Source organism: Cinclus cinclus, chromosome 10 (assembly GCF_963662255.1).
Source record: "Cinclus cinclus chromosome 10, bCinCin1.1, whole genome shotgun sequence".
Lineage (NCBI taxonomy): Eukaryota > Metazoa > Chordata > Aves > Passeriformes > Cinclidae > Cinclus > Cinclus cinclus.
Window position 1 is genome coordinate 12,566,711 of NC_085055.1, and position 16,563 is coordinate 12,583,273.

At 45.9% G+C, this 16,563-nt stretch overlaps 1 protein-coding gene across 1 annotated transcript; it reads right to left on the minus strand.

The window, feature by feature from the left end:
• Positions 1-1,274: 1,274 nt before the first annotated feature.
• Positions 1,275-16,499, minus strand: LOC134047716 (D-beta-hydroxybutyrate dehydrogenase, mitochondrial-like). The gene is made up of 5 exons (XM_062499072.1): positions 16,398-16,499; positions 12,526-12,636; positions 7,060-7,201; positions 3,348-3,500; positions 1,275-1,819 (listed from the first exon to the last, which is right to left on the minus strand). The coding sequence occupies exons 1-5, from the start codon at positions 16,497-16,499 to the stop codon at positions 1,338-1,340; spliced, it is 990 nt and encodes a 329-aa protein (XP_062355056.1). The 3' UTR covers positions 1,275-1,337.
• Between the last annotated feature and the right edge of the window lie 64 nt (positions 16,500-16,563).

Here is a 16,563-nt window from a genome sequence, read left to right on the forward strand (position 1 = left end):
ACAGATGAAGAAAGAGCAATCAATAAACTCTTTTCACAGCCACTTAATCTCACCATAAGACAAAACAGTGGAAGAAAAAGCTGGTCCCTAGAGTAAGAGGCTCAGGTCCCAGCCTGGCCAGCAGCACCTGCAGCTCACTGACTGCTCCACCAGTGGTCACCACTGGAACACAGGGCATGGAGCATAAAGCCAGGCAGCCCCAGCACTTGGAAAAGTTTATCAGAATCGTGCATATGGCCAACAGAAGAGACCCTCTGGGATACTGGGCAAGGGTAGCTCATATCAGTTATCAAGAGGTTCTCAGAGAAGATGATTGTGTGACATGGATATTTAATTGTGCAATATTAAAAATACGAAATGTGTCCCTTAAAGCATTCCTCCAGAGCTCATAGTCAGGCCACACTAGGTGCACAGTGCCCCATCACTGTTCAAATGCAGAGGATAAATGAAAAAACAGATTTGGAAAAGCCAACAGCAGCTCCTTCACCACTTCCAGAGGGAAGCAGGAGGATGGCTGGACAATGTCTATCACAGTTGAGTAGTTCAGGCACCTAAGGCAGTAGTCAGAGAAGCCAAATTTGTTTGCTACATCAGCTTAAACCATATCCCACAAAGCTTAGCAGCAGCAGGTGAAGGGGCTGCTGAGAGATGGCTCGTTATTAGAAGGGCTTTTCACTGCCCATCCTGCCTCCAGTTGCTGGCTCTGGCATATCCTGGCCACAGTGCTGGGAGGGGAGAGGCTTCTTTGCAGCTAGGTAATGAGGCTGTTTAGAGGAAATGTTGCTGTTTCCCTGGAAAGAGCAGACAGTCACAGCACAGCAGAGCTTCTTGGCAGTATCAGGAAAACAACGGAAGGCTGTTACTGACCAATTTTCAACCAAATGGAAAACTCTGCTTTTGTTTCCCATTTTAGTTTCTCCCTTCAAGCCATCTCACAGCAACAGCTTTGCTCTGCTATTAGCAGTTTGTACCGGTAAGAAAAAGCAAGAGCCCATTAATAAGCCAAATTTATCACTGGGGGAACTCTGCTGACCTATTTACACTAGCCACATATTTGACATGTTCTATTCACCTTCCTCTGCTTCCTCCATAGTTAAAAGGAAAGCACCTTTCAACTTCAACTAGCACAGCAAGAAATACAAACATCAAGAGTGAGAAAAAACCCCAAGAACTATAAAACTATGCTGTTCTAGCATTCCACAACATATGACTTGAAGCCATAACTCAAAGTGGAAGCACGTGCATCTCCAGGGGAGACACATCAGCAAGGAGTGCAGAGGTCAGCCCTAACCTGTGTGTGAGTAGGAGCTCTGGAGGGATGCCTGAAGGATGCCTGTTTACAGGCTGGCTCCAGGGATGTAAAGCCAGTCAGCAATGGCTGTGGGCAGGTGGGTCATGACCTGCAGCCTCACCCACCAGTAGGTCTCCATGGGGTTGTAGCGGTTCTTCGGACATGGGGACGTGAGCGCTTCGGTGATGTCACTCAAGACCAGAGACATGTCCTTCAGGCCACTGTTCACAAAGGACTTCATCATGGCCACGTGGCGAGTGAAGTACTCGCTGCCATAGTCCTCCCGCACCGTGTCAGTGGCCCCCCTCCACAGGGCCTCAGCCTCCCTGTCGATGCCCGCTGCTGTCAGGATGCCGGTGGCTGCCACAAAGTTACTGGGCTCGATGAGGATGACGCGGACCCCCCAGCGGTACATCTCCTGCCTCAGGCAGTCGGAGAAAGCTGCCACCCCAAACTTGGAAACGCAGTAGCAGGAGCGAGATGGACTCACCATGCGTCCCAACATGCTTGTGATATTCACCACACGGCCTAGACAGAAAAGATCAGGGAGAGAGGACAGGCTGCAGAAGCAGCAGCCAGAACATCCCAGTAAAAGGGTACTTAGTTGGATGATGCTGTTTACTAAAATCTGAATCTTGTATACACATCCCCTGTCATGGAACTTTTCTCTCCTGCCTCAAGCGAGGCTAATCCCTGTTCTGATCTCCTTCAGGGATGGTGCATATGCCTACCTCTGCATCAATGAATTTACAAAGCATACAAGCTATTTCCCTCATAATTTCCAAGTGGGGAAGTATCTATATCTTCTGAGACTGCTAGCTGTGTGTTCTCAGGAGTGTGTCCCACCTGTGTGTCTTGCTAGAGAAGGGCTCAAGCTCCCAGACTGGAGTGTCATGAGCTGCAAAGCTCACAATTCTGTGTGATGCCATACAAGTGCTCTGATTCTTTCTGTAAGCTCAACAGCTCATCTGCCTAACACACCTGTATACTTTTAGACCCAAGCTGCATGGCAGAGAATAAGTAGAGATTTCTCTGCACCTGCAGCATGAGTAGCACAACCCTCTCACCCAGCTGGTCAGCCACAAGGCTCTACAGTGGCCATTCCTGGGACAAACTAGAGGAGACTTGATGTGCTGCTGTCCATGGGGCAGTGGAGAGCAATTGTCCTAATTCCTGCCAACAGCCCGTGTCAGCCCTCAGGGCAGTGGTCACTCCTCTGTGCCTGTCTCATCCTTCATCCAAGAGAAAACATGCACACTACGGTTTCAGATACACTTACAAACAAACCTTCAAAATTCCACCAGCTATTTTTACAGAGAGAATTTTCACAGCCATGGAGCATGACACCCTTCTGCAGCTTGAAATTTCAGCTGAGAAACAAGTGGGCAGCTCTGCTGTCTCATACCAGACCTAAGCATAACTCAGAGGGACTGTGAGAACCACCTGCTAACCTGATGGGTAAGATACTTTTAATAGTGAGATGGACCTTGTTTAGTGATTAATTGCTGTCTGGGAATGGCATCTGAGAAATCTTCTTAATATAGCCCCTTTTTGTCCTCACAGAACACACACCTGTACCATCATTCCCACACATGCTAAATAAAGAAGCTCTTTAGAGTTCTGCTCATACATATCTTTTTTTAATATAAACCAAAGAGTTTTGATAATATCATTGTCCTGTAAGATATCTGAAATGGATGTTTTTGACTGTCATTTATTCTGTCACTACCTGAAATCACCTGTGAATGGGATAACATGAAGAGAGAAGATTCAGTTATTCAAACATGACCACTCTGTGGACTCTGGATTATCTTGTCCGTGTGATTATCTGCCAACACTGCACAGAGGTCTCTGATATCTTGAATGTTTAAGATAGCATCTTAAGATGCCAGGTCTGCCCCAAGAATATTCTCTACTACCAAATGCTTACATGACAACTTCAGAAACCCTCCTTGGACCGCACAGGCATCCCCCCCACGTACTGCCTGGATTTCCAGTGGCATCTTTTTTCTGTGCTACAAAAGCTCGGAGCCTTACCACACTGCCCAGCATGTACCTTTAGCTCTGCGAATGAGGGGCAGGAAAGCCTTTGTCACCCTCACAGTGCCCCATAGGTTGACCTCTGCCACATTCTTGTAGTTGTCTAAACTTGCAAATTCCACCTCTCCAAAGGTCGAGATGCCAGCGTTGTTCACTAGGCCCCACAGACCTGCCAACAAGCACATGATTAAAGAGTGGGACATGAAAGAGTGTCACAGAGAAAACACTTTCCTTGTTGTTCACAGTAACCTAAAACCTTAACAAAGAACTGGGCACTTTAATAGAAATAAGTTGTAGAGAAAAACCCAGCAAGGAAATTAAACAGAGTCTTCCTATACCATGGGTTTGGAACATCAAAGAAAGTGATGGGGGCACACAAGTATTGCCTCCTGAATATCTCCTGTACAGTCAAATGCTCTTCTGGGGCTTTATAAGGCTGCCTCTGACTGACTCTTTTTAGCCCCCTCTTGATCCCAGGTTTGCCTCCACTCAGTGACTTTATAATGAATTTTGCAATTTGGAGGGGGCTGGACTTTCTCCCACAGTTAGGAGGAAAAAAGGAAAGAAAACAGGTAGTTTGGATTTCTTAGTCCCCTTCACAACTCTGGCTCGCTGTTTCGGAGAGTGCATGGTATTGATCTGTACATTCATGGCGTGGTTAATAGATACTGTTTTAGTCCAAGTATTTAGTTTCCCTCAACCCTAACTTTATCAGGAGTTTGCAAACTTGAAACTAACCCTTACAGCTACTAGAATTTAAAAATGAATGTCTTTAGTACATGCACTCCTGTCAAAATTAAAGTGACTGCACTTCCCTTTACAGATGAAGGATCTTGATGAACCCTTTACATGTCAGGACTTAGCAGGTCAGCAAGGACTTGATCCCTCGAAGCGATTACTGCAGAAGTCCCAGTGGTAAACATTTGTAGGGCTGGATCCATACTTCATGGATTTACTGAAGCATGGGACTATGCAGCCATAAATTGCACGAGGAACAAACAGAAGAGCTGGAGCAAGACAGTAGAGTTGCTCCTCATTAGATGTCCTGCCATACACCATGGTTATTTTTCACTGTGTTGGAGTCAGGGCTGGGCTGTTGGGGTTGCATTGGACTCAGTTGAAGTTGGGGCCACTTTCCACTCCAGGACCTTCCTCTTACCAAGAACTAACACAGGGCTGAGAAGGAGTCTTAATGTCCAGGGAGTCCCAACATTGCTATCAAAAGCACCAATGTCGTGCCACCCTGTTGATAAAAGTTATCAAGCTCTCTCTTAGAAATTTTTGGGCTATTTGCCCTGCCTCTGCTCCATAGCTTCCCTACTCTGATGTATGAAAGTCTTTTAACTTCCACCCTATATTGATTCAGTCAGATAGTAACTGTGTATTTTACCAAACATGGTCCTATAAGCAAATTGCAATCTTCTGCCAATGTGCAATGGAATTTATCCTCCTGTGGGACTTAAAAACACCAACATGCCCTTGGCAGACTGAGTCTGTGCTCTCACACGGGCCCTGGTAACCCTGCCCCATTCCCAGCTAAGGTCACTCTCCCTGAAGGCTATTGACCAGCTGTGTACATCAGCCTGTTCCTGCTTCACCCACTGAAGCTCCCATTACTGAGTCAAGATGACTGAAAATCACACTGATCTGCATTCAGCACAGAATCTCAGCCTGAATGGGGTTCCTCTGCTGCTGCAAAGCTAGGTCTAACTGCTAGCAGGAGGACCATGGAAACAGGGCACATGATGGAGCAATTTCACCACTAACAAAAAAAACATGCTGAAAAAATTTGGCAGGGATTTACCAAAGACATAACCCATGGGTCACAAAGTGACCTCTGCAGAGTATTCCTTACAAATTCCTGTAAATTTCTGTACAGCAATTTCCCATTTCCTGGGTTGTGATGTTAGTTCTCATGAACGTCCCTGAATCATTATTTACAATAGTTTGTTGTTGGAATTCCATTACTCACGGATCAGGGCATATTACAAACAGAACAAAGTGCTGAGGGGAGCCCAGTCACAGGGCTGTTTGCTGGACAGCAGTGTGTTTATTGAGCAGAGCCTTATCACTATTACGTCTCTAGAGTCAATAATACAGTGGGAACTGCATGAGACCAAAAATGAACGGGCACTCCTATCAAAAGAGTTCAGCCTTCTGTACACAGCACAGGGAGAAGAGGTATAAAGAACTGTACAGTCCAAGAGCTGTTCTGCACTAGCTCCTCTGGGGCCACATTCAGTGTGCAACCACACCTCTGTGCAAGGCACCTCGGTCTCAATAGTCTTTATATTCTATTTATTGAGCTCTATTTATTGGGAAGCCTCAAACCTCGGTTACACCAATGGGCCTATAAAGAAGCCTTTGTTGCTTTGCACACCGAGCTGAGGCAAACAGCTACAGGAGGAACCAGTCTAACTTGCTGATCAGGGATGCAAGACTTCTCTGTCCCTGCTACACACACAGTTTTGCAAACACTGCTGCATTTATAGAAGCAATAGAACTGCTCCTTTCCAAGCTTTCACTCAGTGGGAAAAGGCTTTGTGCTACCACTGCTGTTGCTGGGCTCTTCAGGAAAAGCTTAAGAAGCTGTGAAAAGTATGACGAGGGCTGGGTGATTGTGTAGGAAGAAAAATCATGCAGAAAGAACAAGTGTGGGATCAGAGCTGGTACATTACTCAGTTATATTCCATATGCCTGTTTTAGAAGGAAAGGTGTGCTCATGTAATTTGCATGAAAATTAGAGCTGTTGTTATTTACTAGCTTAATACTTGCTGTGAACAAAACCAGGGCCATGGTAGACTCATCCAAGCTTCAAGATGAGCAACCACCTTCAAGTCACAACCCTGAAGACTTGAAGCCACAGATGTCAAACTTCAGTTCACCCTCAGCCTGTATCTACTGCTAAGGTGTCTACTGCTGTCTGCTGGCCAGCTTGCTACTGGCATGGAGGCTGCAAAAAAACCTCTGCAGGGCAAGAAATCTCACATCACATGGGAAGAGGTCAGGTGGTGTCACATCAGACTCTGACTGTAAACTCACATCCCACTGCCAAAGCACTTCCAAGAAGAAAAGATGGGACTCTTCCTTCTCTTCATTTTGGGGTCCATGAGTTGGACTCATGCTTAAGGTGACATGTATTAAGGTCATCTATGCCAAGCCTACCCTGGATTCCACTTCACATCACCTCTAGGATGTTGCATGGCAATATGGAAAACATGGATTGATCTGACTGAAGATTACTCCAGGTTTGGGGGCAGCTCAAATCAGTTGTACCCACACAGCAGAGGGGACAGCAGCAGTAAGCAGCCAGGGTCCATCACCTCTTCATTAGCAGGGTCACTTGCAAGGTCTGCATGAGCTAGGAGCACGTGTGGCAGGAGTGCATGGAAGGGATCAAGCTCTGCCTGTTCTATGCCCTTCGCAGACATTCAAGGACAAAGACACAGATACTTGTGGGCTTGCTGCCACTCATTGCTTTTTATGGGATGCAGAGTTAAAGGCTGATCCTCCAGCCAGTCTTGGTCTCTTTCCATGTAGCAGCCACATCAATAGCAAGACAATTGTCCTCACTGACCTGGGTACAGCATAGCCTGACTGCCAGCCACACACTGTCACAGGGCTTCAGGCTTGTTAACCCTCTTTTGGTGGTGCACGGAGAGAAAGACCTGGTCAATGCGTGGCCTGCTCTGTAGAAAGGATTCTATGAGCAAAAGATCCATACATACCTTCCTCTGGCTCCCTCAGGGTCCTCTTCACAAAATCCACAGCCTGAGCCACCTCCTGGTCACTGCACACATCCATCTGTAGCACTTTCATCCGGTCTGACTTCATGTTCCGTAGCTCCCTAGCTCCATCTCCATTCTTATCCTGTTCAAAAGAACACAAAGGTGTCCCACTAAGATGGACCAAGAACAGCAATGCAGCTTGGGGCCAGGCATGTTCACATGCACAGGAAACAGATGCTACTGACACTGTACACACAGGTGTAAACTTGGTGCACAAATCAGAGCTCCATCCTCCTGTTCCCTCCAGCACCACTTCCAGAACTGCATCAGAGCCCTGAAGAAGCCCACCCTGCTCATGGCTCCCCATGATGGGTTTCACATGCCTAACATGCTGAAATACTGAGCCAGCTGGGGAGAACCATGGGTGACTCTCTACTGCCTCAGTCTCTGTGGTGTACAGGTAATGTACAGAAATTGGAGTCAGATGCTCAGGAATACATGCTCAGTGGAGATCTGCTGCACAATGGCACAATTACAGACATAAGGCATGAAAGGAGATTCTGGCCAAGGAAGAAAGAATTTTTTTTTTCACTCTATAGGCAATAGAACTTCATGGCTCTGCTCTCCTTTCCACCCTTTTCCTTTCTTTCCTCCCCATCCCGGTGCTATCATTAGAGATTCTGTTACTATGGTTTTTGGGTGTTTTGTTTAGTCAAATGTAAACACAGTTAAAATGACAAATGTTACCTGCTCACTTCCAGGCAAGATTCTTGCCTAAACCTTATGGCCTTGCTCAGGTGGTAAATAACAAATAAAAGTGAAAAGAGCAGAGATTACCCACACAGTTCCACAGCAGGCTTGAGATTTAATTCACAAAACTATTCCTGAATCACAGGCTCTGCCTCATTAGGGAGGAAGAAGTTATGAATTGGTGAGTCACCATGCCTGGCTGCCACTCTTCCTTTATCACTTGACACCAACTCCCACAGCACAAGGGCAAGCAAGGTGAGCAACCCACCCACAGTCACCAGCTCAGCAGCCTCTGCAGCCAGGCAGATTTGAAAAACATGTAACTGCTTAGTTTTTTATAAATATCTCAGGCTATTTAGTTTATGTGGTATACAACATCTCATCTCCACCTTCAGTCCAGTGAACAATGACACATAGTGAAGGAAAAGAGCTGAAATGTCCATCACAAACATGAGCAAAACAGGGCAGTTCTCTTAAAAATCAATATATAGTTGCACTGGCATTATGACAGTAGTAGGAATGATTCTTGGCCCCACTGCTGCATGTCATTTCACAACTGACTTATTTCCCAGTACAACAAGAACAGCAAACAAAGTTTGAAGCTTTTCTAATGCACATCGAATGTGGTGATGGGCTGTGTTGGCCCTCTTATCTAGCCACAAAAATAATCTCAAAGTGGTGTTACAAGTAGTCAACAAAATGGTCACCAAAATATTGCATTCTCTTTGAAACAGATGAGGGTTGTATGATGCCTCACTATTTCTGGAAGATGCTCCTGCATCTCACCAAGTTATATAAACCAGATTTCCACTACTTAACAATAAATAAAGTGGAGCTAATTCAGCTTGTAAAGAGAGAGATTTATTGCATCTATATAAAAGCAAAACCATAACTATATCTGCATGCAAGTGCCAACTGTCATTTGAGCACTGAAAAGACCTTTCCTTGCATTTTTTCTTTAATCTTGCACAATACTTATAAACAAGAAACATTTCCACTGCTTTTTGAGAAACAAAGTTATAGGCTGGCAACTTAAAAATCCAGTAAAAAATGTTTGTATTGTTCATATGGAAACTAATTTTCCCCTACCACCAATGTAACTCTATCTGCAAAGTTACCTTTCCAGCTACAACTTACTATTTATTGACAAAACATATTGATTTTGGAAGACTGACTTCAACGTGCCATATCAATTGGGACCACATTTCAGGTCCCTCACACCACCTTAGCCACTATTTAACTGTAAAACAAAGTGCTTAATTCTTTTGCCCAGAACGCCCATCACAAATGAAGCAGCTACAGATTTTTATGGAAGCAAGTTAACACCATCTTAATTTCTGTGGTCTTCAGGAGCTTTAAGTACATTCTTTGTCAGGTACCACATGCTATTTCCTCCTTGTTTTATAAATGGTAGATTTGTTGGCTGGCATAACACCTGGAGCAATTCCCATGGAAGCAGCCAGACTGTCCTCCCAGGGATAATCTTCATGATCTTCACCACAGGAAGGAGCCACACAGCAGCACAAATCAAGTGATGCTCTGGCAGCAATGGCCCACCCAACTGCTCCTGCAAAGCCTCTCTCCCCCTCCCTTTGCTGTCTTTTTGTCCTCTCAGAGAATCTCCCAGCTTCTCCTTCCTAGCTCCATAAGCGTTGAAAGCCATCGTGCTCCAGCCCAGCCTGCTGCAAGTTCTCCCCACAGGCCTTCAATGGGACTGTGTGGTTTCCTCCCAGCTATCTCCTGTCCTCTGGTTATCCTGTCCTCGCAGCCCTGCAGGCTCTGCTTGCCCACCCCACCCAGTGCCTTAGGCTGCTCCTGGCTAAGAAGCCCAGGAGCTCCACAAACCCTCTCTACCAGCTGAGGAAACTTGCTCAAGCTTTTTGCTGCCTCCCCTTCCCTTTCTCACTCCTGTCCCCTGTTCTGGAGGATCCCAGTGCAGTGGTGCTGAGGAGAGACAGATCACACTGATGTTCATTAGTGGAGAACGCCCCTGTTACAGACACAGCCATGGCTTTTTCCCAGGGAAGCTCCTGAGATTCAGGATTAGGTCCTGGTAAGCACTTGGGCACCCGTAGTGAGATGTCAGGGAGAAGCAGGAAGCCACAAACACAATGCTGAACTCCCATGGATGCAGCCAGCTCACTCCATGTGCACCAGTTCCTCCCCACCCTACTGCCAATCCAAGTGCTGCCTTCCTGCATTTCCTGAGTGGAACACCTCGTGCTTGTCATTACTGGATTTCACGTCATTGATTTCAGACTCCATTCAATCTGTCAGGATTATTTTGTTCCCCAAAAGACCTATAATCTCTGCATGGTTCTGTGCATACTTTTTTCCAAGTGCAAACTCTCTTCTGGGGGGTACTTCCAAGAATATGGTCCGAGACTAAACAACAGTCACTTAGGGCATGGTTTTGCTCATGAGACTATCATGAGGGACTGTAACAAACTGTAACAAAACCTTAACTCAGGATACATTTATTCCTTCCCCTGTAGCCACTCTGCTGCTTAGCCAAAATGAGATTAGATTGACACAGCACAGTTTGTTCCCAGTAAATTTATACAGGCAGGGTGCATCACACTATGATCCAGTCATTTGTAAAACTGACAGGGCAGTGTGTGGCAACTGGATCATGTGCACTGAAGGTGAGCTGCCTGGCTGGCAGTTCCAGAGGTCTATCACCTTTGGGAAGTACACTATCTGCCCTCTTCCAGACTTTTGGAAATCCCCTGGCCTCCAGGTGCTCTTGATAATATCACCTATGGGGCAGAAATCACAATAGCTCATCCTCTAAATCCCCTAAGTATATTTCATCAGGCTTGGTGAACTAGAGCACATTAATTTATATAAACATCCCTTGTTCTTTACCTTTTCTTGCCTACAGTCCTCATGATAACTGCTGGCATCTGAAAACAATTTACTCTTTTTTTTCAGTAAGATCAAAGAAAATAAAACAATTATTATTGTGACTTTTCCTGTAATTTCTACTTTTAGGATTATTTAATAATCTATTTCAGTGTGGTTTTTCCATCTTAATCCTAATATAGTAACAGAAACTTTCTCAGTGCCCTTACTTGCCCTTGCTTAATGTGGATGTTTTTGGCTTAATAATGGATCCTTTGCATTTGATTCTTTCCAGTTCTATCCCAGCCTGCACGCAGTACTCTTTTTATTACTGTAACATTATATTTGACTTTCTGATCATTAAGAAGCTCCTGATGCACCTCACAGTCTATTATCCTGTATTTAATACAAGAGCTTTCTGTTGTGGTGTAGTGCATCAGCAATACTTTAATTCTCTGTATAAAAGCATATAAGTGGCGATAGACTAACCAGGTGTGAACGAAGAGCCTGGCATCTGCTTCATGACAACTGCCCCCATACCTGCTCTGACCCTGCTGGGAACCTACAGCAGTTCACAAGCAATGAAGCAAGCAAGAAAACAGGCGTCACATCAGGAGCATTTAGTTTCTTTATGGGCTTTCCAATGGAGCCTGTCCCTCTCTGCTCCACACTAGCACGTGCCTTCCAAGCAGCCCCCTGAGCCACCCTATTTTCCCTCTCTGTTCCCTACATCTGCTGCTCTGCAGAGTGCCTGACTTGCCGTCAGCACTGAGACAAGCATCCCAAAGCAGCAAATGACGTGATTACAGAAGGAATTACAGAGGCTCCATACGGAAATTTCCAAACAGTGGCAATAATCCAACAGGACTCTCTTGCTCTCAAGTTACACAATATGTCAGCCGATAATTACTTTCCCTTCTGCTGTGGCCGAAGAACGTAACCTCTGCCATGATCACACAGGCACAGAAGGCCACCTTTGTTTGTTCTCACCCTCCACAGTACTCAAAAATCTGTAGTCATAATGCCCTGAGCACCTGTGTTGATGTGGTCATCTTCAAATGGAGAAATGAGTGACCATGAACTGATTTTGAACAATTCAGGTCAGAAATTTCATGAGTTTTGACTAGCAATACAGCAAAAATGCATAAGTAAAGGTAAAATCCCAGCTGAGATGGAAGTTAAGCCAGCCCAGTTTATAAAAAAAGGTTTCACAACACTAAATCCTTTGCAAGATCAGGGACTAGGATGAGGGGTCTGCAACCCCTCTGGATTTAGTGTGTCTATACTTATTTCTTACAAGTGATGCCACCTGCCAAACACATGTGACATGTGACAGGAAGTGAGACTTAAAGACGTCAGAAATGTGTGGTAAATTTTTTTATTCAGTGATCCACAAACTTAATAGCTTGTAGAAAGCTGCAGAAGCACAATTACAGGACATTTTGGGAACAGAGCCTTAATAATGCAGGAGAGGCAGCTTGGAGATTAGTTTGGGGAGGGTGTCCACAATAAATGACATTGTGAAAGCAACAGGGATGCCGTGGAAGACAGAAAGCCACAGCGCCACAGCAATCTTGGCCTATCAGATTTATGGTGTTGTGGTATTTCTGAGGGCTTCCAGCAGTGAACAGTGCCACACTGTACAAGCTACTGTACAGACATGCAGTTGACAGACAATCCCTGCCCTGAAGAGCTCACAGTTACAGGAATGAGGTACAACAGGCAGATGAAGCAATGGAAGATGTAATGATCCCTGCCAACTGCACCTCTCAGGTCCTGAACCAGGGTAAATGGAGGCTGCAAATGAAGACGCTTTCACTTGAGAAGCATTTTTCTCTAATCAGAAAAATTTTGATCAATTTCACTACTCACCATGAGCAAGCATCCAGCAAAAACAGTAAATCCCTTTTCATGAAGGCATTTTGCCAAGGCATGTCCAAAACCTTTGTCACAGCCTGTTATTAGCACTGCCTTTCCTTCAGCCTGTGTGGGGAAAGACAATCATAGGATACCATCAGACATTGCAATGCAGGCACCACCAGCACCCTGCCCCACAGCACACGAGCCACCTGCAGTCCTGCAGCCAGGGCAGGTGCAATTCCAGATGCAAGTGACAGTGGCACCTGTGTGCACAAGCACAATCAGCTCCCAGCTATTGTGAAATCATAAATTTATTCAGCGGCTGGTCTGTAACAATTTGTGTTGCCTTGATACCTAAGCTGGAACAGTAACTCGAATTTCTTTCAAGTTTAAGTGGCCAAAGCAGAACAGAAACATCTCAGAAGAAGTTAATGATCAACCAGTTAATAGTAAGTAGCATAGAGAACATCCAAATGGCAGGAGTCACAGGCTTGAACTGTACAGCAGCTCTTTTAGCTGCTTGCTGAGTGACTGCTGTCTGCTCTCCACTTACTCCCACTCTATGCAGCACTTTCCATGCCGTGTTTTAGCATGCAGGAATGTGACTACAGGTTAGAGCTTCCTTCTGAAACTTTGCAGTCTTAAGAGGGACAACTTATCAAATCCTACAGTTCTCTCCTACATTATTATTATCTTTTGACTGACAGGTAAATTGAGAAAGAAGATTTGATATTCCATCTGGTATGACACAACAGGCTTGAGATAGATATGAAAGCAGAATCCCAATTTCTGAAGAGAAGCCTACAGCAAAACACTGCCCATTGACCCTCTGTCTTTGAAAGTCAACTCCTCACCACAGGTGTGAAGCAGTGAACTAACATTTAACCCAGTTAGAAGGCTGCCAGCTGCTGTGCTGCACAGTGCTCCAAACTGAAACCATATCCATGAGGCAATAAAACAATAAAAATCCAGAGGATGCAATAAGGAAGTGAGGTCATCTCCATCTCTCTGGAGATATCAGCAAGTAATATTGCCTGTAACTGTATTCACAACAGCTGGAATATAAACATATTTAGATATGAATTGCACTGGCTGGTCCAGCCACATTTTCAGAGAGAAATGGGTCAATCACCAGTGCTCTCTCATCTCCTGCTTTGCTGACATGTAGTGTAGTGAAGCAGCAATAAGGGATGATTGCAGGGTGATAGTGATCAGAGCATTACTGCACAAACTCAGGGTGAGCCTCAGCAGAGAACAATAAGCAATACCCTGTCCTGTAACTCATGTTTAAGTAACTGCTCTCAAAGGGGAGTTAAGATGTGAAGCTGAAACAAGAACTGATCAAGAAGTCTATCCTGCATTTATAATACAAACACCCACATTAACATTATACTATAACCTATACTAAGACAAAGAACACCCAGGTACAGACTAACTCTGTTAAAACCTCTAAAGATAGCTACAGCTAAAGGACAAAAAATAAGTGAGAATTAAATATACAGAGCTCAGTCTGAATTTAATTTAGTGTGACAGAACTCCAAGAGAGATGAAAATCAAGCATGAACCAGATCACAGAAGTTGTCAAGGTCACCTCCCACAATAACTCAACAAGCTGGTCCCTGGAAAAAGAAAGGATTTTACTTTTTCTTTCTCTCACCTCCCCAGAGCCTTTGCCTCCAAATCTTGAAGACAGAGGACTTCCCAAAAGAGCAAGAAGTGTGCAGGAAATAGTCAGCTGTAATCACTTCCAGAACACGGGTCAGGCAAACACAGATACCCAATCCTCAACCATCATTAGTACCTTAAAAAACATCCCTAAACAAACAACCAAAATGTAGACAGAAATGATGTTTAAAAATCCTCTAATCTGCCTGTAATTGCAAGGAAAGTGAGGGACAACTTGCCGTATGAAAAGGATCCCGTGGTTGTTCTTTGCTACAACCCTAATTGTTGGTAATAAAACACCTGACTACAGCATCATGGCTCCTAACAGACAGAGGCCCCAAGCAGCACCAAAGTGTGCAAAACCCCAAGGGATGGACTGGATCTCACATCTCTACCTCTGCCTGTTTGTGCCATGCCTGATAGACAGAGAGCTTCAAAGGATGACAGCAGGGATCAACCCCATTCCCAGCCAAAAGGATCCTATCCCAGAAAAACTTCTGAACACAGAAAAGCTCAATCACCCTTATCTTTTTAAAGTCCTGAGATAAGGCTTAATGGATCTGCTCCTGAAGCTTGATAAGGCAAATCTGCAGCTTAATTTGACTCGATTCTGGGACAGGCAGAGAGGAGCAGTTATCAGCACAGTGACCTTAATGAGCATTCTGAAGCATTCAGGTGCCTCCCTCATTCGGGGTCATACAGTGCTCCCCGGAAACACTGCAAGGAAGACACCACTCCAGTCCTGACAGACTGCCCGGGACAGGTGCCTGGGATCTGCTAAGAGCACAGAATAATTTCTCGTCCTGGAGGTGCTGCTGTGGCGTGTGGGCACAGTAACACTGTATATGCTTGCTGTGTGATCCACAACACTATTCCTCACTATTCAGGCAGCCTGAAAAGGGCAGCCTCACTTTAACTTGCAGTCAGCGCAGATGTACACAGCTTCTCCTACTGGGATATGGCCAGTTTATTTATTTTACTAATGCAGGTGATCTATCAGAATTATTCATTTACTGCAGAACAGACTGAAGAAATTGAAGCTACTTTTTCAGCGTGTCTCTCTAGACAACGTGCAAATAACCCATACATACCTAGACTATCTTTTTCTAATGTGCCACTTGTTTGGGCTTTTTTTATCCTGTTCCCTCTTCTGCCTCCCCTGACCATCCCCTGATGTTATCAAACAGATTGATTTTAGAATATAAGTGCAGCTACAAAGTAAACTTGGCTTGCTCCTTCTTCCAGGGTTGAGAAAGCTGAGGTTTTCAATCCCAGGAAAAAGAACTGAAAATATTCACTAAAGGGAAGGTATTTTCTCAAGTGGAACAAGGGTGGGGAAAGTAAGAGAAGAAGAGTGGATGGAAGAGTGAAGTGTGAAGCTGCAATCAGGCTACAGCTATTATCTGGCCAGTCTAGTGGGGGGGGAGGGGGAAGGATTGAGCTGGATCCTGAAGCAAAAACATTGGCTCAGAGAGCAAGTCTATCCTGGGCACGCAAAGCAGCACGGACAGCAGGTCAGAGGAGGTGATTCTCTCTCTCCACTCTGGTGAGACCCCACCTGCAGTGCTGCACCCAGCTCCAGGGTCCCAGCACAGGAAGGACATGAGCCTGCTGTAATGAGTCCAGAGGAGGCCACCAAGATGATCAGAGGGATGGAGCACCTCTCCCATGAGACAAGGCTGAGAGAATTTAGATTGTTCAGCCTGGAAAAGAACAGGCTTCAGGGTGATCTAATTGTCGCCTTCTACTACCTGAGGGGAAATCATATACAAGAGCATGTAGTGACAGGACAACGGGGAATGGGTTCAAATTGAGAGTAGGTTTAGATTAGATATTAGAAAAAAAAATTAACTGTGAGGGTGCTGAGGCCCTGGCACAGGTTGCCCTGAGAAGCTGTGGGTGCCCCATCCCTGGAAGCGTTTGAGGCCAAGGTGGACAGGGCTCTGAGCAACCTGATCTAGTAGAAGGTGGCACATGGCAAGGGGTTGGAACGGGGAAGATCTTCAAGGTCCCTTCCAACCCAAGCCATTCTATGATTATATAAACACGTTCCCCCTCCAAGTGAAGCACTGCGGAGGGGAGCAGCTGCCGCACCGCGGGCTCCGAGAGCAGCGCCCGCCGCACCGGAGCCCGGCCACGGGCCCGGCGCCATTTTGGGCCTCGGGGGCTCTGCCGGCGGGCTCTGCCGACGAGCCCCGGCCCCTCGCCGCGGTACTCACGGGCAGGGCGCGGCGTGCCCGCCGCGGCAGGAGGAGGAGGAGGCGGAGGAGCAGCACCCCCGCGGCGCCCAGCACCAGCAGCAGCCCCGCGCCGCTCCGCATGGCCGCAGCCTATCGCCGCCGCCGCTCCGGCCCTGCCCCCGGCCCGCCTCCCGCCGCGCCCGGC